The sequence below is a fragment of the Boleophthalmus pectinirostris genome, unplaced genomic scaffold, assembly GCF_026225935.1.
Source record: "Boleophthalmus pectinirostris isolate CB_2022bp ecotype Guang Dong unplaced genomic scaffold, ASM2622593v1 HiC_scaffold_6, whole genome shotgun sequence".
Classification (NCBI taxonomy): domain Eukaryota; kingdom Metazoa; phylum Chordata; class Actinopteri; order Gobiiformes; family Gobiidae; genus Boleophthalmus; species Boleophthalmus pectinirostris.
Window position 1 is genome coordinate 29,181,875 of NW_026571447.1, and position 17,270 is coordinate 29,199,144.

A 17,270-nucleotide genomic window follows, 5' to 3' on the forward strand; every position below is an offset into this window, starting at 1 on the left:
AGTGCATTATAAATCCTAGTGTCTCCAACCTTGAAATTGAAAATTACTTCTGCATGGAACAGTCTTGATTTAAACCTGTCCATATCTATTTATTACAATCTTCATACAGTAAAGTAAAGCAGGATAAATACAGACAGACAAAAAGGCACATTTCTTCTTGCACTATTGAGAGGGCAAGCACAACTGCGTGGAATATTCTCAAAAAATGTAATAATTTTAACTGCACTGATTGTATAAAGTGAATTGTAGTTTTGCATCTGTTATAAATTCATTGAGGAACAACAAAGTTTACCCTTGGCCATGGATGTCTAGTTGTGCATATGATTGAAAGGTTTTCATTCAGCACTCTTCTCTCTCATTTAAATTTTATGATGAATATTTTTGTTTTGATTTGTTTGTGTTTTTAATGTATTTCTTATTCTGTAAAGCACTTTTAATTATTTGTGTACGAACTGTGCTGTACAAATAAACTTGCTTTGCACTTCTGTTACTAAAAACAGTGTGCATACTTTTACAGGCCATACTAAAAGTGCAAGATGTGCAAAAAAGACAATAAGTCAGACAATAGCATTATTTATGTGGTTAGTGTCTGTCCTAAAAAAAGGTATATATATATATATATATATATATACACACTTTCTAAGTGATTAAACAATTTTAGCAATTGACACTTAAATCATAAACATTTTTGTCACCACAAGCTTTTTTCCAGTCACACATCTTTTTACACAAGCTGATCCATTACCGCTATTAGAAAAAAAAACTGCATACACACATAAAATGACAATAAATTATGTTTAATTTATTTTAAAAAATTACATGAATAATCTTACTGCAAATTCATGTAGTCTCTAGTGAGTAGCAAATGGAGGTTTATCAATGACAAGGCAAAATCTAAGGGCTACACGTTTTCTAAATAAATCTTTTAGCTCGTGTCAGGCAACTTAACCTAGAAACATAGGTTGAAATATTCGTCATGTCAATTCATACAAGTTTGCAAAGTGTTCAAAATTAGCTTTTAACTAAACTAAATGGCCAGATACTAAAAGGATAGAGAACACTGATAGAATTGAGAGTTCGGGCAATGTTGGCTCAGATTACTTTGTACAAAAATAGCACAAATTACTATAAGGTGGGATATGGGTTGGGGGTCTTACGGAGCCATCCAAAAAGGCATAGCCGGTTGCTGTGTCTGTGTTTTAGGGCGCAGGGGAGGAGGGGGAGGACAGCGGAATCCCTGAGCCAGCCCGGGTGAGTTAGAGGTGGAAGGTGCTCCCCCAAATGTCCCGGGAACAGAGGTTTTGGAGTTAGAGTGGTCCTCCTCTTCATCAGATGAGTCACCTGTATATGCTACCAAACCTGTACGCATTCTTTTTACTGTCGGCTCTAGAAAAACAAAGACCAAAGAAGAGAGAAAGAGGGAGACACAAGGAAAGAAGCACAATACAATACCAAAACAATGCAAAAATAACATTAATGCACAACACACAGAGAAGGGAGAATCAAATTGTTAATAGTTTTAAAATTTGTAGTTAGCATGGAGGGGCCCAGTCAAAAGGCAGGTTGGTGGGACATCAAAAGGATGGCAGGACAAAGTCAGAGGATGGCGCCCCCCAATGGCAGCATCCCGAATCGCGCAGAGAAACATGAAAGAGAAGAGAACACAGAGAAAGAGAAAACACAAAAACAGGAGAAGTTTTTATTAGTCAGGAATTAAAACAAGATTAAAAGTGACATTTGAAAGGGAGACACATTGGAACACAAAATCTAGGCTAGGCTCTGTGCCCAGCCTTAACTTTAAGATATTTCCGGCTCCACAAGTTTGCTGAATGTCTCTCCCCACTCTTCACTCCCATTTGACGCAGCTCACTGTCCTGTCTAATAAACCTATGAGCCAAAAAAAAAAGTAAATCTTTTCAGCTGAGCTAAAATGGAGGCTGCGTTCACACTTGTCCTGGTGTCATCCAGGATTAGTCCTGATGTAGACTTTATTTGATCCCATTCTAGTCCAGTTTTAGTCCTGGTCTAGGGCAGGTTTAGTCCTGGGATTTGCCCCAGTTTAGTCCAATTTTGACGTAAAGTGAGTGCAAAAGTGTGAACGCAGCCAAAAACGTCCATCTCACTATCTGGAGTTTCTAGTCGTAGCAGCAGTAGAGTCCTGGAAGAATCATAAAAAATGTAAAAAACAGTTTGTGTCCTGGATTCACAAAAATGGAGAAGAAAAATGTAATAAGGGCCTTATAATAAATACCCATGGTAAAACTGTTTTGAGAGCACAGATTGAGAGCATCAACCTAGATCAGGAGCATCAGTTTAATAAACTGTTTTATGTACAACTTCAGAATGACACCTTACCCATTGGGCCTTGGGGTGCTGTTCGTTCCTCCATCCTGGGTCTAACCACATTCATAGGCAACAGCGGAGGAGGCATCAGCTGCCGACTGAAAGGATAAAGCAGAAAAAATAAGGAAACAAATCAACTTCTAGTTGTAAATTTTAAAAAATTAAATAAAGACCCAGCACTCATACCTGTCCCTCTCACTCGATGGGCCGGAGGAACTCGGAGGTGGGGGTCCTGGCGTCTCTGGGGTGCCCACTGAGAAGCCTGCACCTAAATTAGTCATATGAATGGGTCCATGCTATGAGCAGAAAAACACACAAGTGCCATTAGCAGACATCCTCAACTAAGCCCTGTCCTAGCAGTTAAACGTCATAGACCTGGACAATACAAGAGTGACAAAACTGACTAAACAGAAACTAAACACAGACATGCTTGAAAGGTCATTTAAAGGTGCTCTATGTAACTTTTCTAGTGTGGGTCTGTCACCAGCATGCCTCTTGGGAGACTGTATTGCCTTGAATGTTCCACAGTATGGCATTATTATTTTCTCACTGTGAGCTGGAGTTTGCATCCTTGTCTCCATGGGTAAATAGATATCACACTGTGGAAAACTCTGGGCAATGTAATAACATCATGGAAATAAATAGATGGTGGTGGACCCATGAGATGAGTTACATAGTGCAACTTAATACTTGGCATGTTTATCTAGACAATACAGGCTTTATCACACAAGGAATACACACAAGAACTGTTATTGTTGTTAGGGAGGTCTTCAGTCTGATATACCTTAAACCTGGTTAAAATTGTAATTATGAAAACAATAACTAAACCTCTGCCCTACAGAAAAGTACACAGCAATAACAAGAAGTATTAATACACTTGGCATGACCTGTGATCACAAATCTAGTCATTAGTATTGACTTGACAAACTCTATAGTATTAAATATACACCTGATATCCAAGGAGTCCACTGTCCCTCTCGTCCGGCACCTCTTCAGTGAAGCGCCGTTTCTGTGGTGGGTTGGCTGGGGCGGAGGAGGCCATGGGTTTGGGGGTCACTGGGGCTGTTGGTGGAAAAGTTACAGAGGGAAGAGTCTGCAAAGTAAAGGAAACAACATGTGATTGGACAATATGGATTTCAATATAAATTTTCTGAACATGAAAATTCAATTAAATGAAAGCCTAGGGCCTAATTTCTCATTAAGTGTAAATGTAAGCCCTCATAGAGCACCCTGCCCTCCATTTAGAAGTAAAAAATTTGTCAAAATGTAACAACCTGCTGGCCTCCATTTATATATGAAAACCCACAAGATAATTATTAAATACAAAGTACTGTATTTGGTAAGAGGTACAGTGAGTTGGTGCCGTGTCTCACCTGAGGTATAGTTCCTGGGGGTTGGAGGGGAGCAGAAACAGAGGTGGGCACTGGGATGTGAGCAGGAGCAGTGGGGTATGGGGGGGTTACAGCTGGAGCGGGGTTGATGTGAGGGGGCACTGTGTATAGGGGGGGCACAGGCTGAGGCTGGGGTTGGGGCTGGGGGGCAGGTGCAGGGGCCGCTACAGGGACAGGGTAGCCTGGAGGATACCCGGCAGGAGGGTAGTAAGGAGGCTGTGGAGGAATCCCATTCACTATTGACGGAGGGGTGAAACCTGTTGGACAAGATACAGACAGAATAAGAAATGTTAAGTGTCAATCTGCGTAAAGGTACTTTATAAACGCCTCATATGAACGCTTATCATGAGCTACATTCCTTACCAAATTACTGTGTCTTGGAAAAGACTAGAACAAGATTTTTTGTATCATTTAAGCTGAAATAACTGCTTTATTACACTACTGGTCAAAAGTTTTAGAACACCCTAATTTTTCCAGTTATTTATTGCAATTCAAGTCGGGCAAGTCCAATGAATAGTTTGAAATGGTAAAAAGGTAAGTACAGAACAGCCAGAGGTAAAAAAAAAAAAAAAAAAGATAAAAGATAACAAAACACAAGTCCAAGCTCTGCCAAAACTACCAGGAAAAAAGAACAAGATGGTAAAGCTTGAAAACATGAAGTGTCCAGCACAGTCTCCAGACTTAAACCCCATTGAGCTGGTTTTGGGATGAACTGGACAGAAGAGTGAAAGCCAAGAAACCTACAAGTGCCACACATTTATGGGAACTTCTGCAACAGCCTTGGGAAGAACTTTCTGAAGAATATTTGATTTCTATTGTAAAAAGAATAAGCCACGAGTGTGTTCAGCTTTTATATGTGCCAAAGGTGGACACTTTCATGAATCAAAAGTTTAGAGTATGTTTTGGTCAACAGTAAACAATAAAAAACTGGAAAAAGTGTGGTGTTCTAAAACTTTTGACCAGTAGTGTATAATAAGGCTAAAAGTGACCATATGCAATTTTTAGGTGTTATTAATGAGTGTACAATAGCTGCAATGGGCCAGCTTTGAGAGAGCATTCACACTTGCAAAGACACCACAACAAAATTAGGACTAAAGTGTGACTAAACCTGGAATTAAGCCAGGAGTAGAAGAGGACTAAACAAAGTCTACATCAGGAGTAAACTGGGCTCAAACTGGAACCAAAACAGCACAAGTGGGTGTAGTAAGTGTGAAAAACAGTAGTTCGCCTACCTTGGGCTGGCATCATGGTGTTCATTTGGCTAAGAAAGCGGGAATATTCTGCATGAACCTAGAAAAAAAAACAATATGCGAAATACGTCTAATCAAAGTTATAAGCAAAAATGTGGCAAGTTTAGTAAGGTGTTGTTATTGACTGTTGTGTAATAATTTCTTATGTTTATATTACATAAACATCACAGAAATCTATTACTTACTGTCTGGAGTAGATTCTCACAAAGAGTTTTGGCTGCTGCAAGTCCCTCAGGTTTAGAATGACTAAAGAAAAGCAAAGAAACATCAATGCTGCGAAATTATGTGAAAGGACAACTAAATCAATTCAACTTTATTAGGACCAAATGCTTTGATTTTGGCGAGTTCCTTTGAACACAGAAATCTTATTATAAAAGGATCAATATATGAGTCAAGTAGATGCATTAAAAAAGCAGCAGAAAAAAAAGGTGGTGGGCAATCTGTTGCCAAAATAAGATTTAGCAACAATTGAGGTATAAAAATTGTAAAATTCACCATGTTTATGCCAATTCTCAGTTCTGATCAAATTAACAAGATGAAAAATATAATAAAACAAACATATTTGTAACATTGACTGGCTCATTACATCTTACTGATTTACTCTTGTGTCTCGTCGCACCATTGTAGATGTTATAAAATATTCAGCGAGTAATGGTAGCACCAACAAATAATCTGTAAAAGAAAATGTCCTGAATAATGCTGACTAACCTGATATAGATGTACATGGGTTCAAACGCCTCTCGTCCGGATGCAGGCTCTAAACACCCTGAGCCTTTTCCTCTGAGAAAAACTTTAGCTCCAGTTTCAGCCTGAATGTGCTGCAGGTACGAGCAGCCAGGACCCTCCACACGCTCTTTAACCACAAACCCCGGGATGGCCTGATCCAGACCCACAAATAACTTATCCTGAACAAAATGCAGCTGGAAAGAGAAAAGATGTAATGCACATTATTGGTTACTTAAAGCCTGAAGCCTGATGGAGTGTGTCCATCACAGCTAATTGGGGCTGCACAAAACATAAGGTTCTCATCATTTTCTTATTAAGTCTTAATGTGGTCTTGGTTTAATCTTACTGTTAATTTTTTATTTTTACTTTGACAAAGTAGTACTTTAACTAGTGATTTAAATTTACACTATGCAACTTTTCAAGTAGAAGTTTTGCTTGTCTCCATGGAGATTTACATTACCTGGAATGTTTCACAGTATAACACCATCTACGTGAAGACAAGCAAGTGACCCCACCAGGCTGAAGTTCCTACTCTTTTTTCACTGACAAAATTTCAATACTTTTCCATGACTTTTTCATGACCTAAAGTGAATTTTCCATGACTTTACGGCACCTACATGTGTAAAATGGATCATACTTTTTGGGCTAAATATGAAATATTAACCCTTTCCACTCACCTTATGGTTTTGTATTACAGTGTTTTAACATTTAAAAATACTGTTAAAGCATTTATTGTCTCTTTTAAACAAAAGGTGCACACGTTTGGAAATAATCATAACAGCCTAATGATAATTTAACAGAATGCTGTAGTTGTGTGAAACAGATACTAAAATTCCATGACTTTTCCAAAACATTTTTGGAATTGAATTAAAAAATTTCCATGACTGTGGGAACCCGGATGTCAAATCTATGGAGATGTGACTTCGCTCACATTAGAATGCAGGTTTTTAAAGCATTTTCAAGCCATAACTTCACCCATAGTTAAATAAATGCATGTTAGATAAGTTAAATGGAACATTCCAGATACAGCAATTACATCTCCATAGTGGCGGATCCCCTATTGCATCATTTTCATATTGTGCAGCCCTCTGGTTATAACTGAATGTAACCATGATCTCCCTTACTCCAGTCTGTGGGTTTGGCTTGTGATGAGTGATGGGGGCCATAGAGGGAGGACTGGGCTGGTGGTACACTGTGACTGTGGCTCCACTTTGAGAAAAAGACGGAGCTGATGGAGCAGTGGCAGCTTTAACCACACCATTTGTGATAATCTCTTTGATTCTGTTCACAGCCCCTGAAAGAAATGAAGAAGATGTCGTCCATTATGATGATTTTAATAGGTTAAGTTCACATTAAATAATAAAAGTCTAAAATGGTTTATAACTGAGTTGGAGGACAGGTCAGAATTCTGTGGTTTAACTTTGAGATTGCAGATTTTTTGTACTGGTTTAAGGTTAATATCTGTAAATGCAGGACCTACTCACTTGAAATAAAAACTGGCACATAGTTCAACGTCTTAAGTGTCACCATAAATCAAGAAAAGTTAAACAGATTTGTCATATTAGCTATAGCAAGTGGAGCCCAAAAAACTCCAAACGCATGATTAGTGTCAGTTGAAAGGACTTAAAGCCATAAGATTAACGTAACAATTTTGTAGAGCCAATCCTTAACAAATAAGGTTCAACATTTGTCTCTCATAAGCTTTTTGCAAATACAGTAAATCTTCCGTATGAAATCATGACATAATTTTTGAAGTTAGTTAATCATATTTATAAATAATTACTCACGGTCTACTAGCTCTCGCGTCTGAGCTTGAACATGTAGATACAGAGGTCGGTCTCTGGTGGGGAAAACAATTTTGTAAGTAAACGTATTTTATTGTCTTACTAATAACAAAACCTTGTAATTACCCTGGAAGCCCTTTTGATTTCTCTTCAGTCGTCATATACCGCCCCCGAGTTGAAACTGCAGCACCACTGACTTTACTAATCTTGAAAGCAAATTAAAAGAGATATTTTTAAGAATAAATTTGCATAAAAGTCCAACTAAATATTCACAAACACACAAACCTCGTCTTGTGTTTGTCCACGAGTCAGCAGATTTCTACAGGTGATTGGCACATCATTAATCTCCACTTCGGCAACAACCAGGTCATCTTTGGCTTTGGAAAGCAACGGAGGTTTTGCAACACCCAGAATCTAACAGAAACATGTACTATATGTTAGATATAATTGTCCATAGAGAATAGTATTAACTATTGAGTACAATACAGTTCCTTATTAATAGAACAGATTATAGTGCCCCCCGCTCAATATTCTGAGGGTCTTTGTTGGGTCCTGGTTTGAAAACAGTTTAGTCCAGATCATGTAGACTTGGGTGTAGTGTTTAGCGCTGATCTAGTCCAGGATAAGTTCAAAGTGAATTTAGTTCCAGTTTAGTTTCTTTTTTTAAATTTTGGTTTATGAGTAAGTGTGAACAAATAAACTAAATATTTTATCTTTTGAAGGCATCAAATAGCTGAAGAATATGAACAACCCATTACTATTTGACTATTTTACTATCTGAGCTATAACTATCTATCTAAGAAAATAACACTGTTGCTTATTGTATTGTCTTAAATATAAAAACTATGTGGTTGAAAAGAATTGCTTAGTAAAACTGTATTAAGTGAGTTTTATACTCCATGAAAGGGTACAAAGGAGTATAATTTATATAAAAATGTGTTATGCAACATTGCCACAGTAATAATATATATGAAACACTGACTATATTCTTACCTTATCGGGCGGTCCTGGAGTATTGATCTGTGAAGGCTTTAGCTTGCCCTTTGCCACCAGCATGGCGTTGATCTTTGCAGCCACAGCAGCAGCCGCATCCAGAGCTCCGGACGGGGCCGCCTCACTCTCCCCCGAACCCCCAGACCCACAACTCCCAGAACCAGGACCCCCAGAAACAGGCCCGGGCTGATCCCATTTACTCCGGCGGCTGTGGGGTGAACACAACAGGGGTTATCAACTTTCTGCACACAAGTTACGACAAGAGCAGGTGTTTATATTTAGAGGAGCATTATGTAACTTTTCTGGAGGGGGTTTCCCACCGTTTTTCTCAAGAGACTTTTATTTTTTGCTTAGCCTGGATTGCTCTACATTATGTTTTCCCATGGGGCCACATAAGAAACAGAAAATATTGTGGAGGGCCAGGCTAAAATGCTTAACTCAAACCTAATATTAATTGCATTTCTTTTATTTAAAAAAAACAACAACAAAAAACAATAAATAGCATTGTTTTGAAGCTGGTAAGACTGGTAAAAGTTTATGTTATGACTAAACAATGAAAAAGTGAGGTTATCTTACAAAAAATATAATTCAAAAAACACCTCTAAAATAAAAGCAATACAGCTTTAGTCAATGCATGAGATAAAATGATAAAATGAGCCAAATGAGCTTAAAGGGGCTGGTCAGAGTCAACCAAAGGGCCATATATGTCAATGCCCAGGTCTGATCTACTTTATGACTTTACACTTTCATTTATTCAATTACAGATGCATAATTTTAACATAATAAATGCAATAAAAATATGCATGGCTAATCTGATTTGTAACTTGGCTTGTTTGTGCCACGTTCTTGTCACCATGGAGACAGTGAAATTGCTTAATGCCTTACTGTGGAACATAATAGGCAAATGAATAACATCTCCTGAAAGTAAAGCAGGGGGCGGACCCAGCACCAGAAAAGTTACACAGTGTACCTGCAGACACACAGCTACATTACAACATGCACAACTTTTATTCGATGCTATATTGCAATTTTAGCAGATAAACGCGTGCATGTGGATATTAAACCACAAATTAACGCAAATGTTAGCTTTTTGCTAGCTAGCACGAGAAGAAATATGCTGCAGAGCAATAAAATACAACTTGAAAACCATAAAAAACACAACATTATTTCTCTGTGCACTCACCCGCTGTTTTGTGACCCAAATGACATCTTAAATATAAATCTCGTTGCAAAAAAACCCACAAATTGTTTAGGTCTTTGGCTGCAGCCCGTGATGCTTTGGACTGTTTTCTCCTCTCACAACACCATTTCCGTCTCCGGTGCAACTCCAGCAATTTTGCGCCAATTCCGCTAGAGTGCGCCAAATCTGCGGCGGATCAGTGGGGTTTCTTTTACCTGAGGTGGGATGGGACTGCACAAACTCACATGTACCGGACTTTTGTCACCTGTCTCCGTCTAAAGAGACACTTTGCGGGTCCATTTCACCCAAGGTAGGTACAAAACTGCGACTAATCTTTGTCAAACTCTCAAAACACGTGGTTAATTTGGGTTATATTCATGTTGTCTGCTTGTATGGTCGTTTTATTTTGTGAAATTATCCTGTGAAGCACTTTTGGAGTCACGATGCTAAGTAAGCAAAAAGGTAAAACTGCAAACTAACTTGGAACTGCTTGTTTAATTGAATGTATTGTTTCTGATTTAGAACACCAAAGTCATCTTAGCCTAAAACTGTCGTTGAATGAACTGTCCTTATAAAGAGGTAAGCAGTGAAATTGTGATGATTTTACTACAAAAATGTCACCAGATTATTCACAGAAGTTAAACTCAGTGCAGCAGGTTTTTTATTGATATTGCTTGGTTTCAGATTGCATCACATCAACAACAGATGAACAACCTTTAATACAGATTAGGGCAACTAAAGTGTGATTTTCTATTAAATATGGTGAATTCTTGGATCTACTCACTCTTATAAATGATCAGGTTCAACATTTGTGAATCTACCTTAAGGATATTTTGTCACATGTCAGACTCTCAGATGCAAAGGCAAATGCAAAGGGGTTCTTTCTCCTACAATCTGGGAGTATGGCATCATCATAGTCTACAATCTTAAAACCACCACTTAAGTCCATTCAGAGGGTCCAGAGCTCTGGAGCAGAGTCGAGGTGTATTGTTGAGATGCAGGTGTTTAGTTACTGACCACCACCATCACAGACATGTTGCACTGGTGCAGGTTACAGGTGAAGGAAGGTGAGAACACACACCCCAGACTCAACCAGAGACCCGAGCTAAATAACTTATGTTTGTCTTTCAGGGGAAGAACGTCTTAAGTCCTGCACTTGGGTCCAATTATTGATTATGTAAGAGAATACACACAAATACGCAAACACTTAAAAGAATGTATAGGTCTTAATGGGCACCTTTCTTGCACCAAAATAAAAAAATAGTTTGTAAAGTTTCATTATTGTTTTGAAGTAACAACACTTTTACTTTTACAAAATTGTCTTTGGCTTAGTTATTGATACTCATTATAGTTTGAATATAGCAGAATTTGCATATTTTATTCAGTCAGTCTTATTAGGGTTAGTACTGTATTATGTTACAACTAGGGCTGTCACAACAACACATTTTGAACTATGACATATTTCTGAGGTAAATATAGATGATAAACAATAATAATTAATAATTTAAACGAATTAATAAAGCAGAATTATCCCCAAAAATGTATTCTAAATGAACAATATTGTTAAAAAAACATCATTTCCAAAAAAAAATATTAGTAGAATTAAACACTAAAGTAATAATTAGTTTGTGTCTATAATGAATCACATTTCAAAACTTCTTCAGGTCAAATCTTATTATACTGCAAAAAAAAGTCTCACTATTACAAAGAAAAAGTACCCATGATAAATACTGTCCCTCCCAAAAATAATTGTTCCTTCTATCATGTCTGGAACGATAAGTCAATATAGTAATTATCATGACAGCCCTAGATAGTGAAGTATTTTGGAATGACTATCTTTTCCTTCTTATTGATAAATATAAAGTATTGATAATAATAAAAACGTCATACAGTCTATTCTCTACCCACTGGCCACTGCTGAACATTTTTAATGCAGTCATTGTTACCACCATTGCATAGGTTGTTTCACCCTTGTCACCAGCAGATGGCGTGCTTGGCTTCACACAGTTTCTACTATACCTTTCCTTGACTTTCTTGTAGACTTCTTGTTAATTTTTAGAAAACAAAACAAAACAAAAAAACTTTGAAAATTTAAAAATACATTTAGCTTACAGTAAAATAAATCTGTGTATTTTTTCCTACTGAACTAGGCTTAAACTCAACAAGGCATATAATTCTGCCTTTGTGATGTCCAATATCTTGTATATTCTCAGGATCCAGAGGAGTGTCCGGAGGTCAGAGGTCACTGGTTCTGACGCCTGAGCTGACGGAGTTGTCTGTTCATGTGTGGAGTCGTGCGGCTGGCGAAGGAGAGAGAGCTGTGGTGAGACATGCTGTGTTTACCGTGTCTGTAGTCAGAGCCCAAGTGTGAACCGTAATGTGCGTGTTGGTTGATGTAACCCCCAGCCCTGAGGCCCTGCGGCGCTGTGCAGTGGCCCGGGCTGGCAGCTGACAGTGGGGTGAGAGCTCTGTGGAGGTGATGGACAGAAGAGCGCCCCCTATCTGAGCCTCCGCGGGCTGAACAAAGAGACACTGTGAGCCCAGAGCTTCACAGTGTGGCGTCAAACCAGCGATTACAAGCAGTTTAGACAGAGCTGTGTAGAGCACATGCGTGACTGCCGTAAATCTGAGCGGCTTGTGCTTTGTTTTATCAGAAAATGTTTTATTGCCATTGTCAGTGAACAAAATTTATAGGCTATGAATGTGCTTTGGAAATATACTGCAACATAAAACGATTAATAATACAAAATATAGTTATTGCTTTTACTTATTGTTATATTCCAGAGGCTTTTAGAAGGGATACACCAATACAATATTGGTATTGGTAATACTGATTTTTTATTTTTTATTTTTTTACAGAATCAGATGTAGACTTCCCGATATCGGTTCAGCCAATATTCTGGTTGGACATATACTTGTAAATTGTTGTTTTAAGACTTATTTACTGGTCGTAATCAGCCCAGAAAGTCTGAGAGATAAATAACAGAGACATAACAAAGTTTTGTCTTATTTATTTTTTGTTTTAAGGAAATAAATGCTATTTTTAGTCCTCATCCCGAGTTTTTAGTATCTAGTCAAGGATTGTCCAAAAATATTAATACCCACAGACTATTCATAATCAGTACTAAAACTTATTTGAGCAGGTATTTTTCTGATGTAGTGTAAAACCACATAGTAAAATTCATTGTGCAATATGTAACTTTTCTGACAATGTCAGAATTATTGTCAAATCTGTAGAGAGGTGAGCCTACGCTACACTTGGAACAGTATCCTATTTTTTAATTTATTTTTTATATATCACACATTTAATCACAACCGCTTGATTTATTTTTATTTTTTATTTTATTTATTTATTTATTTTTTCCCCAAAATTGTGCAGTGCAGGTATGGCAGTTTTAAATTTGACTAATCTAATTATCCTTTATCTTTGCATCAGATGAGAGTGTGAGAATTGTCTGTACTACAGTGCAGTTAGGATTGGAGGAGTGTGATTGTAGAGGGAAAACAGATGTACAGATTGAGTTTAGAGGGAATCTTTTCTGTGTATGTCTGGACCAGAACGGGAGCCTCTTATGCACCTCACAGCTTGATTCTGGCCTGTACTGTGGCCTCGTCTCGCCTTAGCAGCAGGGGGCTTTCCTGAGCGGACTGCCCAGGGGTGGGGCACCTGCGCCAGCCTCGCACACTGGTCAATCAGGGGGCTGGGCAGGAGGGGCGAGAGAGCATGGATGGAAAGACGTTTGGTGGTTCCAGGAATTGGACATGTGCGAGATTTATGAATTCCACAGGTACAACAGATGAGTCTGTGAAACCAAAATATTTGTGCTCTTGTTTCCCCTCACGACGAAGCCAGCCTTCACAATATATAGAGGAATAATTACAATTCAAGTTAAACCAAGACAAAGCTAAGTTTACAGACTGGCTCGTAAAGTAAGAATCTTAAGGTCGACCAAACCTTTGAAGTTTATGAAACACTCCATCATCCCTGAAAACTTGAATAATACTAGTGTTGTATTGAATTTTTAAATACACAGACATCCAAAACCTCCCAAATGAAAATGGAGCTAGCGTCCTACGTTTTAATATGCCCACTGCTGCTAAGTGTCGTTTTTGGATAGGTTTCATCTTTACATAAACTGCTACTCTCTCCGTCTTCTGTCACTTCGGAATGGTGCGTGGGTCCAAAAATCACCAAGGGATCACATTTTCAGACATTTAAAGTCAGCTCTTTGGTCACACAAATACTATAAAAATGTAAGGATGTAGAGAGCAAGTGTTGAGTGTCTAAAAGTTGGATGGATTTTGCATTAAGTCCACAGTCGAAGTGCCCCCCGCAGTGCGCCTGTGCAGGCTGCTGGATAATAACTGCTGTGGGAATGTTCTGAGGTATAGCCAGCCCAGGTAAATGAAAACACATGGTTCACTTAAAAGCTCTGTACAGCTCAGAAATAATGGCATTTCACTATTGAACCCTCCTCTCCCCTGACAAATGCTTTCAGTATGCACTTTGTCAAAATGTAGGTGTAAATGGAGCTATAAGACCCACTGTTTCACGACTTCTGCTCCTTAAATATTTTTCCCCAATGCAGGGTTAACCTATAAAAATCAGATGTTATTGCTCGTGATTCATGCTTTTATAGTGTATTTAATTTGAAATCTATCACATTTGTAATTACCACAGAGGCCGAAGGCAGACCTGTTATTGAAAATGACTCCTAACCATACAAAACTCCTGCTGTTTAATGGGTTTTAATGTGTTTGGATTGCCCTCATGTCTATTTGAGAAATAATGCAATAATGTGTTCAGCCTGAGGAGTTGTAATGAACACCGCTGAGTGATTTTACAGGAAATATCCAATGTTTAATGCACGTTTCATTTACTGCAATAAGTTTGTTTGTGTTTTATACTACATCAGGTACTAAATTATGGTTATAGTGTTATTACTGGTATTATGGTACTACTACTGATATCAGAAATTAGTACAGATTTGTTTTTTCTTTTTCATGCCAAGTTTTAATGCCTGAGACGGTCAGAAGTCAGGCAGTGTCAGCACAAATAAAAAACTGTTTATGTGTTTTGTCAGACAAAAAGTTGTTTATAAATGTATGAACTTATTCAGTTTTATTGTTCAAGATAATGATAAAGATTATAAGTAATAGAAAAACAATTATAAGTTAATTATTGTGTGTACTTACTATGTCAGTCTCTTACTTCTGCTGATCCATTTAAAAACACTTACCATAAAATTATACTTAAAATCTGCATCTGAAATTATATTGAGATGTGCACTACACTAGCTGACCTTATGAAATTGGCCACTGCTAACACATCCCCTGCTATTCTTTTTCCCTCAGTTTTGTCCCAAAATCCCTTATGTTTACACTTCGCTGTCAAACAACAATATTTGCTCATGTGCGTCACACAAGAGGCCGGGTACAGTGCTGCCTTTGAGACTCAAGACAGACCGCATCGTCCAGGAGCTGATCACACAAAAATACTATGATAGAGAATATGTACTTCACAAAGTGCTTCAGTGTTTTAGTTAATATAGCACTAATCATAATAATCTTAATGCTCACACCTGACAAAAACTCTGACCCAAACTGTAGGAGTTTGCTGGAGCTCCAACAATAATGACCAGTATACAGACTATAGAGCCCTATAACAGATTAAGAGAAGGCTTCATATAAATGCCCTTTATTTTGCATATTTCTGAACAAATTCAATCATTAAAAAAGCTTTTACACCTGTTTTCTGTAACATAAAGTATTTTATGGACATCATGCAAAAAATTTTCCCAACAAAAAAAAAAAAAACTTTCCTTTGAACCAAGTGCACCAGCTTTTACTGGCATTATATATTCACATGCTTTGCATAGTATAATTTATTAACCATTAATATCATACGTCTTGTTTTTTCATATTTGTATCTAAGTATATAAAATATGTATTGCATTTAGTTTAATTTAAGTTGTGCAACAGATGCCTATAATAATAACATAACATACATAATCCCATCCTAATAAGTAAAAAAAAAAAAAAAAAACAGCATTTGATGTGACACATTTTCAGTGATTGTCTTAGGCTTTTTAACTTTAAAACACATTGCTTTTTTTATTAATAGTAGACAAAGTGCTCTCATTTGCGTTGCTTTGAAAAGTTCAGACGCACACTGGTCTCAGGTGCATAGGGGATCTTGTGGTCAGTGTGTCTCTACTGCGGAGGGCTGCTCTTACGGCACAGCGTGTTGACGGTGTTCAGAGTCTGGGGGCTGCGTTTGCGTTTGCCCGTGAGCAGAGTGTAGAAAAACGGGTTCACACAGGAGTTCCCATAGGTCAGACTCGTCAGGATGCGGTTCACAGTGACCTGCGTCCCCACAGGGACAGTCCTTAACATGTCAGGCTGGTACAGAGGCAGCAGTTGCCACACCCAGAAGGGCAGGAAGCAAGCCCAGAAGGCCAGTACAATGCCCAGGATGAGGAGCAGGACTTTGGGTTTAGGAGCTCGAGGAGAGCTGGCACTGCTGTTCCCACTGGCCCACACTGGTTTGGTCTGAGACACCCAGTACAGCCGGCCGAGAGTGGCATACAGAGCGCCTATGGCCAGACCCGGGCCTAGGATACTAGTGCAGAAGAGGACGCTCAGATAGGCCTTGGAGCTTTGCTCGTCCCATGCGGGCACACACAGCTGTCCCTCCTGCTCGCCCCCGTCCTCCAGGTGCAGAGTGATCATCATGGGCAGACTGAGGGCCACCGCCAGCCCCCAGGCCAGAGCCACACGCAACAGTCCAGATGAGTTTGTGGAGGAGGTGTGCAGAGGGTGGGCCACAGCGCGGTACCGGTCAAGGCTCATAGCTGTGAGGGTGAAGATGGAGGCGTGCATCGTAAGCAGGTCCAAACTCAGGAGCAGACGGCAGCCCAGCTCCCCAAAGGCCCACCCAGACGCCAGGCTGTCGTACACGATGAAGGGGGCCGTGAACAGGTACAGCAGGTCTGCACAGGCCAGGCTCAGCACCTGCAGGTACAGAGAGGAGGTGGAGGAGGAGGAGGACACAGGGGAGGAGGTCGGGGACGTAGAGCTGGACAGGCACCGTGGCAGCGGAGCTCGCACAAAGCAGCATGTGACTCCTCCATGTCTCCTCCTGCTTCTCCTGCGCCTCAGCAGAAGCCCCAGAGTGTAGAGATTTCCCAAGATGCCGAGCAGAGACAGTAGGGACAGAAGTGAGCAGAACAGAGCTGTGGAGGCCGGGCTGGGAGACAGAGACTCAGATGGAGAGGACGATGGCACAGACATGTTTGGGGAGATGGTGACTGTGGACGGTGGTATTGGGCTGGAGAGGTCCATGGTATAGGAGGCTTCACAGTGAAGGGAAATGCAGGCTGCCTTCTGTAGTGGATAGTTTTAGCAGATAGAGATGGGGCGGAGGGAGCAGGTCACAGGAGAGAGTGGGATGGAAACACAAAATAAATTATTAGTGTTAACCACATCATGTCTGGCATAATTTTGGTTTCAGTTGAAGTTGCTTGTTTGACAGAGGTTTTAAGATAACAAGCATTTAAAACCTAGTTGGCTTTCAGTGTGCTGCAAATGGTGACAGCAGATA

General features: G+C 39.3%; 3 protein-coding genes across 5 annotated transcripts in view; 1 reads left to right on the forward strand and 2 right to left on the reverse strand.

The window, feature by feature from the left end:
- Nucleotides 1-781: 781 nt before the first annotated feature.
- Nucleotides 782-9,797, reverse strand: khdc4 (KH domain containing 4, pre-mRNA splicing factor). Of its 3 annotated transcripts, none has more exons than XM_055164256.1 (14): nt 9,671-9,797; nt 8,488-8,695; nt 7,780-7,908; nt 7,621-7,700; nt 7,498-7,550; nt 6,835-7,004; nt 5,693-5,904; nt 5,170-5,230; nt 4,967-5,024; nt 3,717-3,991; nt 3,293-3,436; nt 2,530-2,639; nt 2,356-2,441; nt 782-1,386 (listed from the first exon to the last, which is right to left on the reverse strand). In XM_055164256.1, the coding sequence occupies exons 1-14, from the start codon at nt 9,694-9,696 to the stop codon at nt 1,154-1,156; spliced, it is 1,845 nt and encodes a 614-aa protein (XP_055020231.1). In that variant the 5' UTR covers nt 9,697-9,797; the 3' UTR covers nt 782-1,153. The 3 variants fall into 3 exon arrangements, 2 of the variants coding, with proteins under 2 accessions (XP_055020231.1, XP_055020232.1); XR_008633493.1 differs by having other exon boundaries at nt 1,323-1,386; nt 2,530-2,611; XM_055164257.1 differs by having other exon boundaries at nt 1,244-2,441; nt 2,530-2,611.
- Nucleotides 9,798-10,796: 999 nt separating this feature from the next.
- The window catches only part of kcnj14 (potassium inwardly rectifying channel subfamily J member 14), a 28,363-nt gene continuing 21,889 nt past the window's right edge, over nt 10,797-17,270 (forward strand). The window contains exons 1-2 of the mRNA XM_055164222.1: nt 10,797-10,844; nt 11,881-11,990. The gene's annotated coding sequence lies outside the window, so the exon portion shown is untranslated. The remainder of the gene's footprint in view (nt 10,845-11,880; nt 11,991-17,270) is intronic.
- uts2r3 (urotensin-2 receptor 3) lies at nt 15,881-17,011 on the reverse strand. The gene has a single exon (XM_055164223.1). The coding sequence runs from the start codon at nt 17,009-17,011 to the stop codon at nt 15,881-15,883; it is 1,131 nt and encodes a 376-aa protein (XP_055020198.1).

Coding starts and splice junctions, on each gene's coding strand:
- khdc4 (XM_055164256.1), bottom strand. CDS start 9,696: ATGTCATTTGGGTCACAAAACAGCGG. Junction 7,701..7,779: donor GTGGACAAACACAAGACGAG/GTTTGTGTGTTT, acceptor TTTGCTTTCAAG/ATTAGTAAAGTCAGTGGTGC. Junction 3,437..3,716: donor CCCCAGGAACTATACCTCAG/GTGAGACACGGC, acceptor TTTACTTTGCAG/ACTCTTCCCTCTGTAACTTT.
- uts2r3 (XM_055164223.1), bottom strand. CDS start 17,011: ATGGACCTCTCCAGCCCAATACCACCGTCCACAGTCACCATCTCCCCA.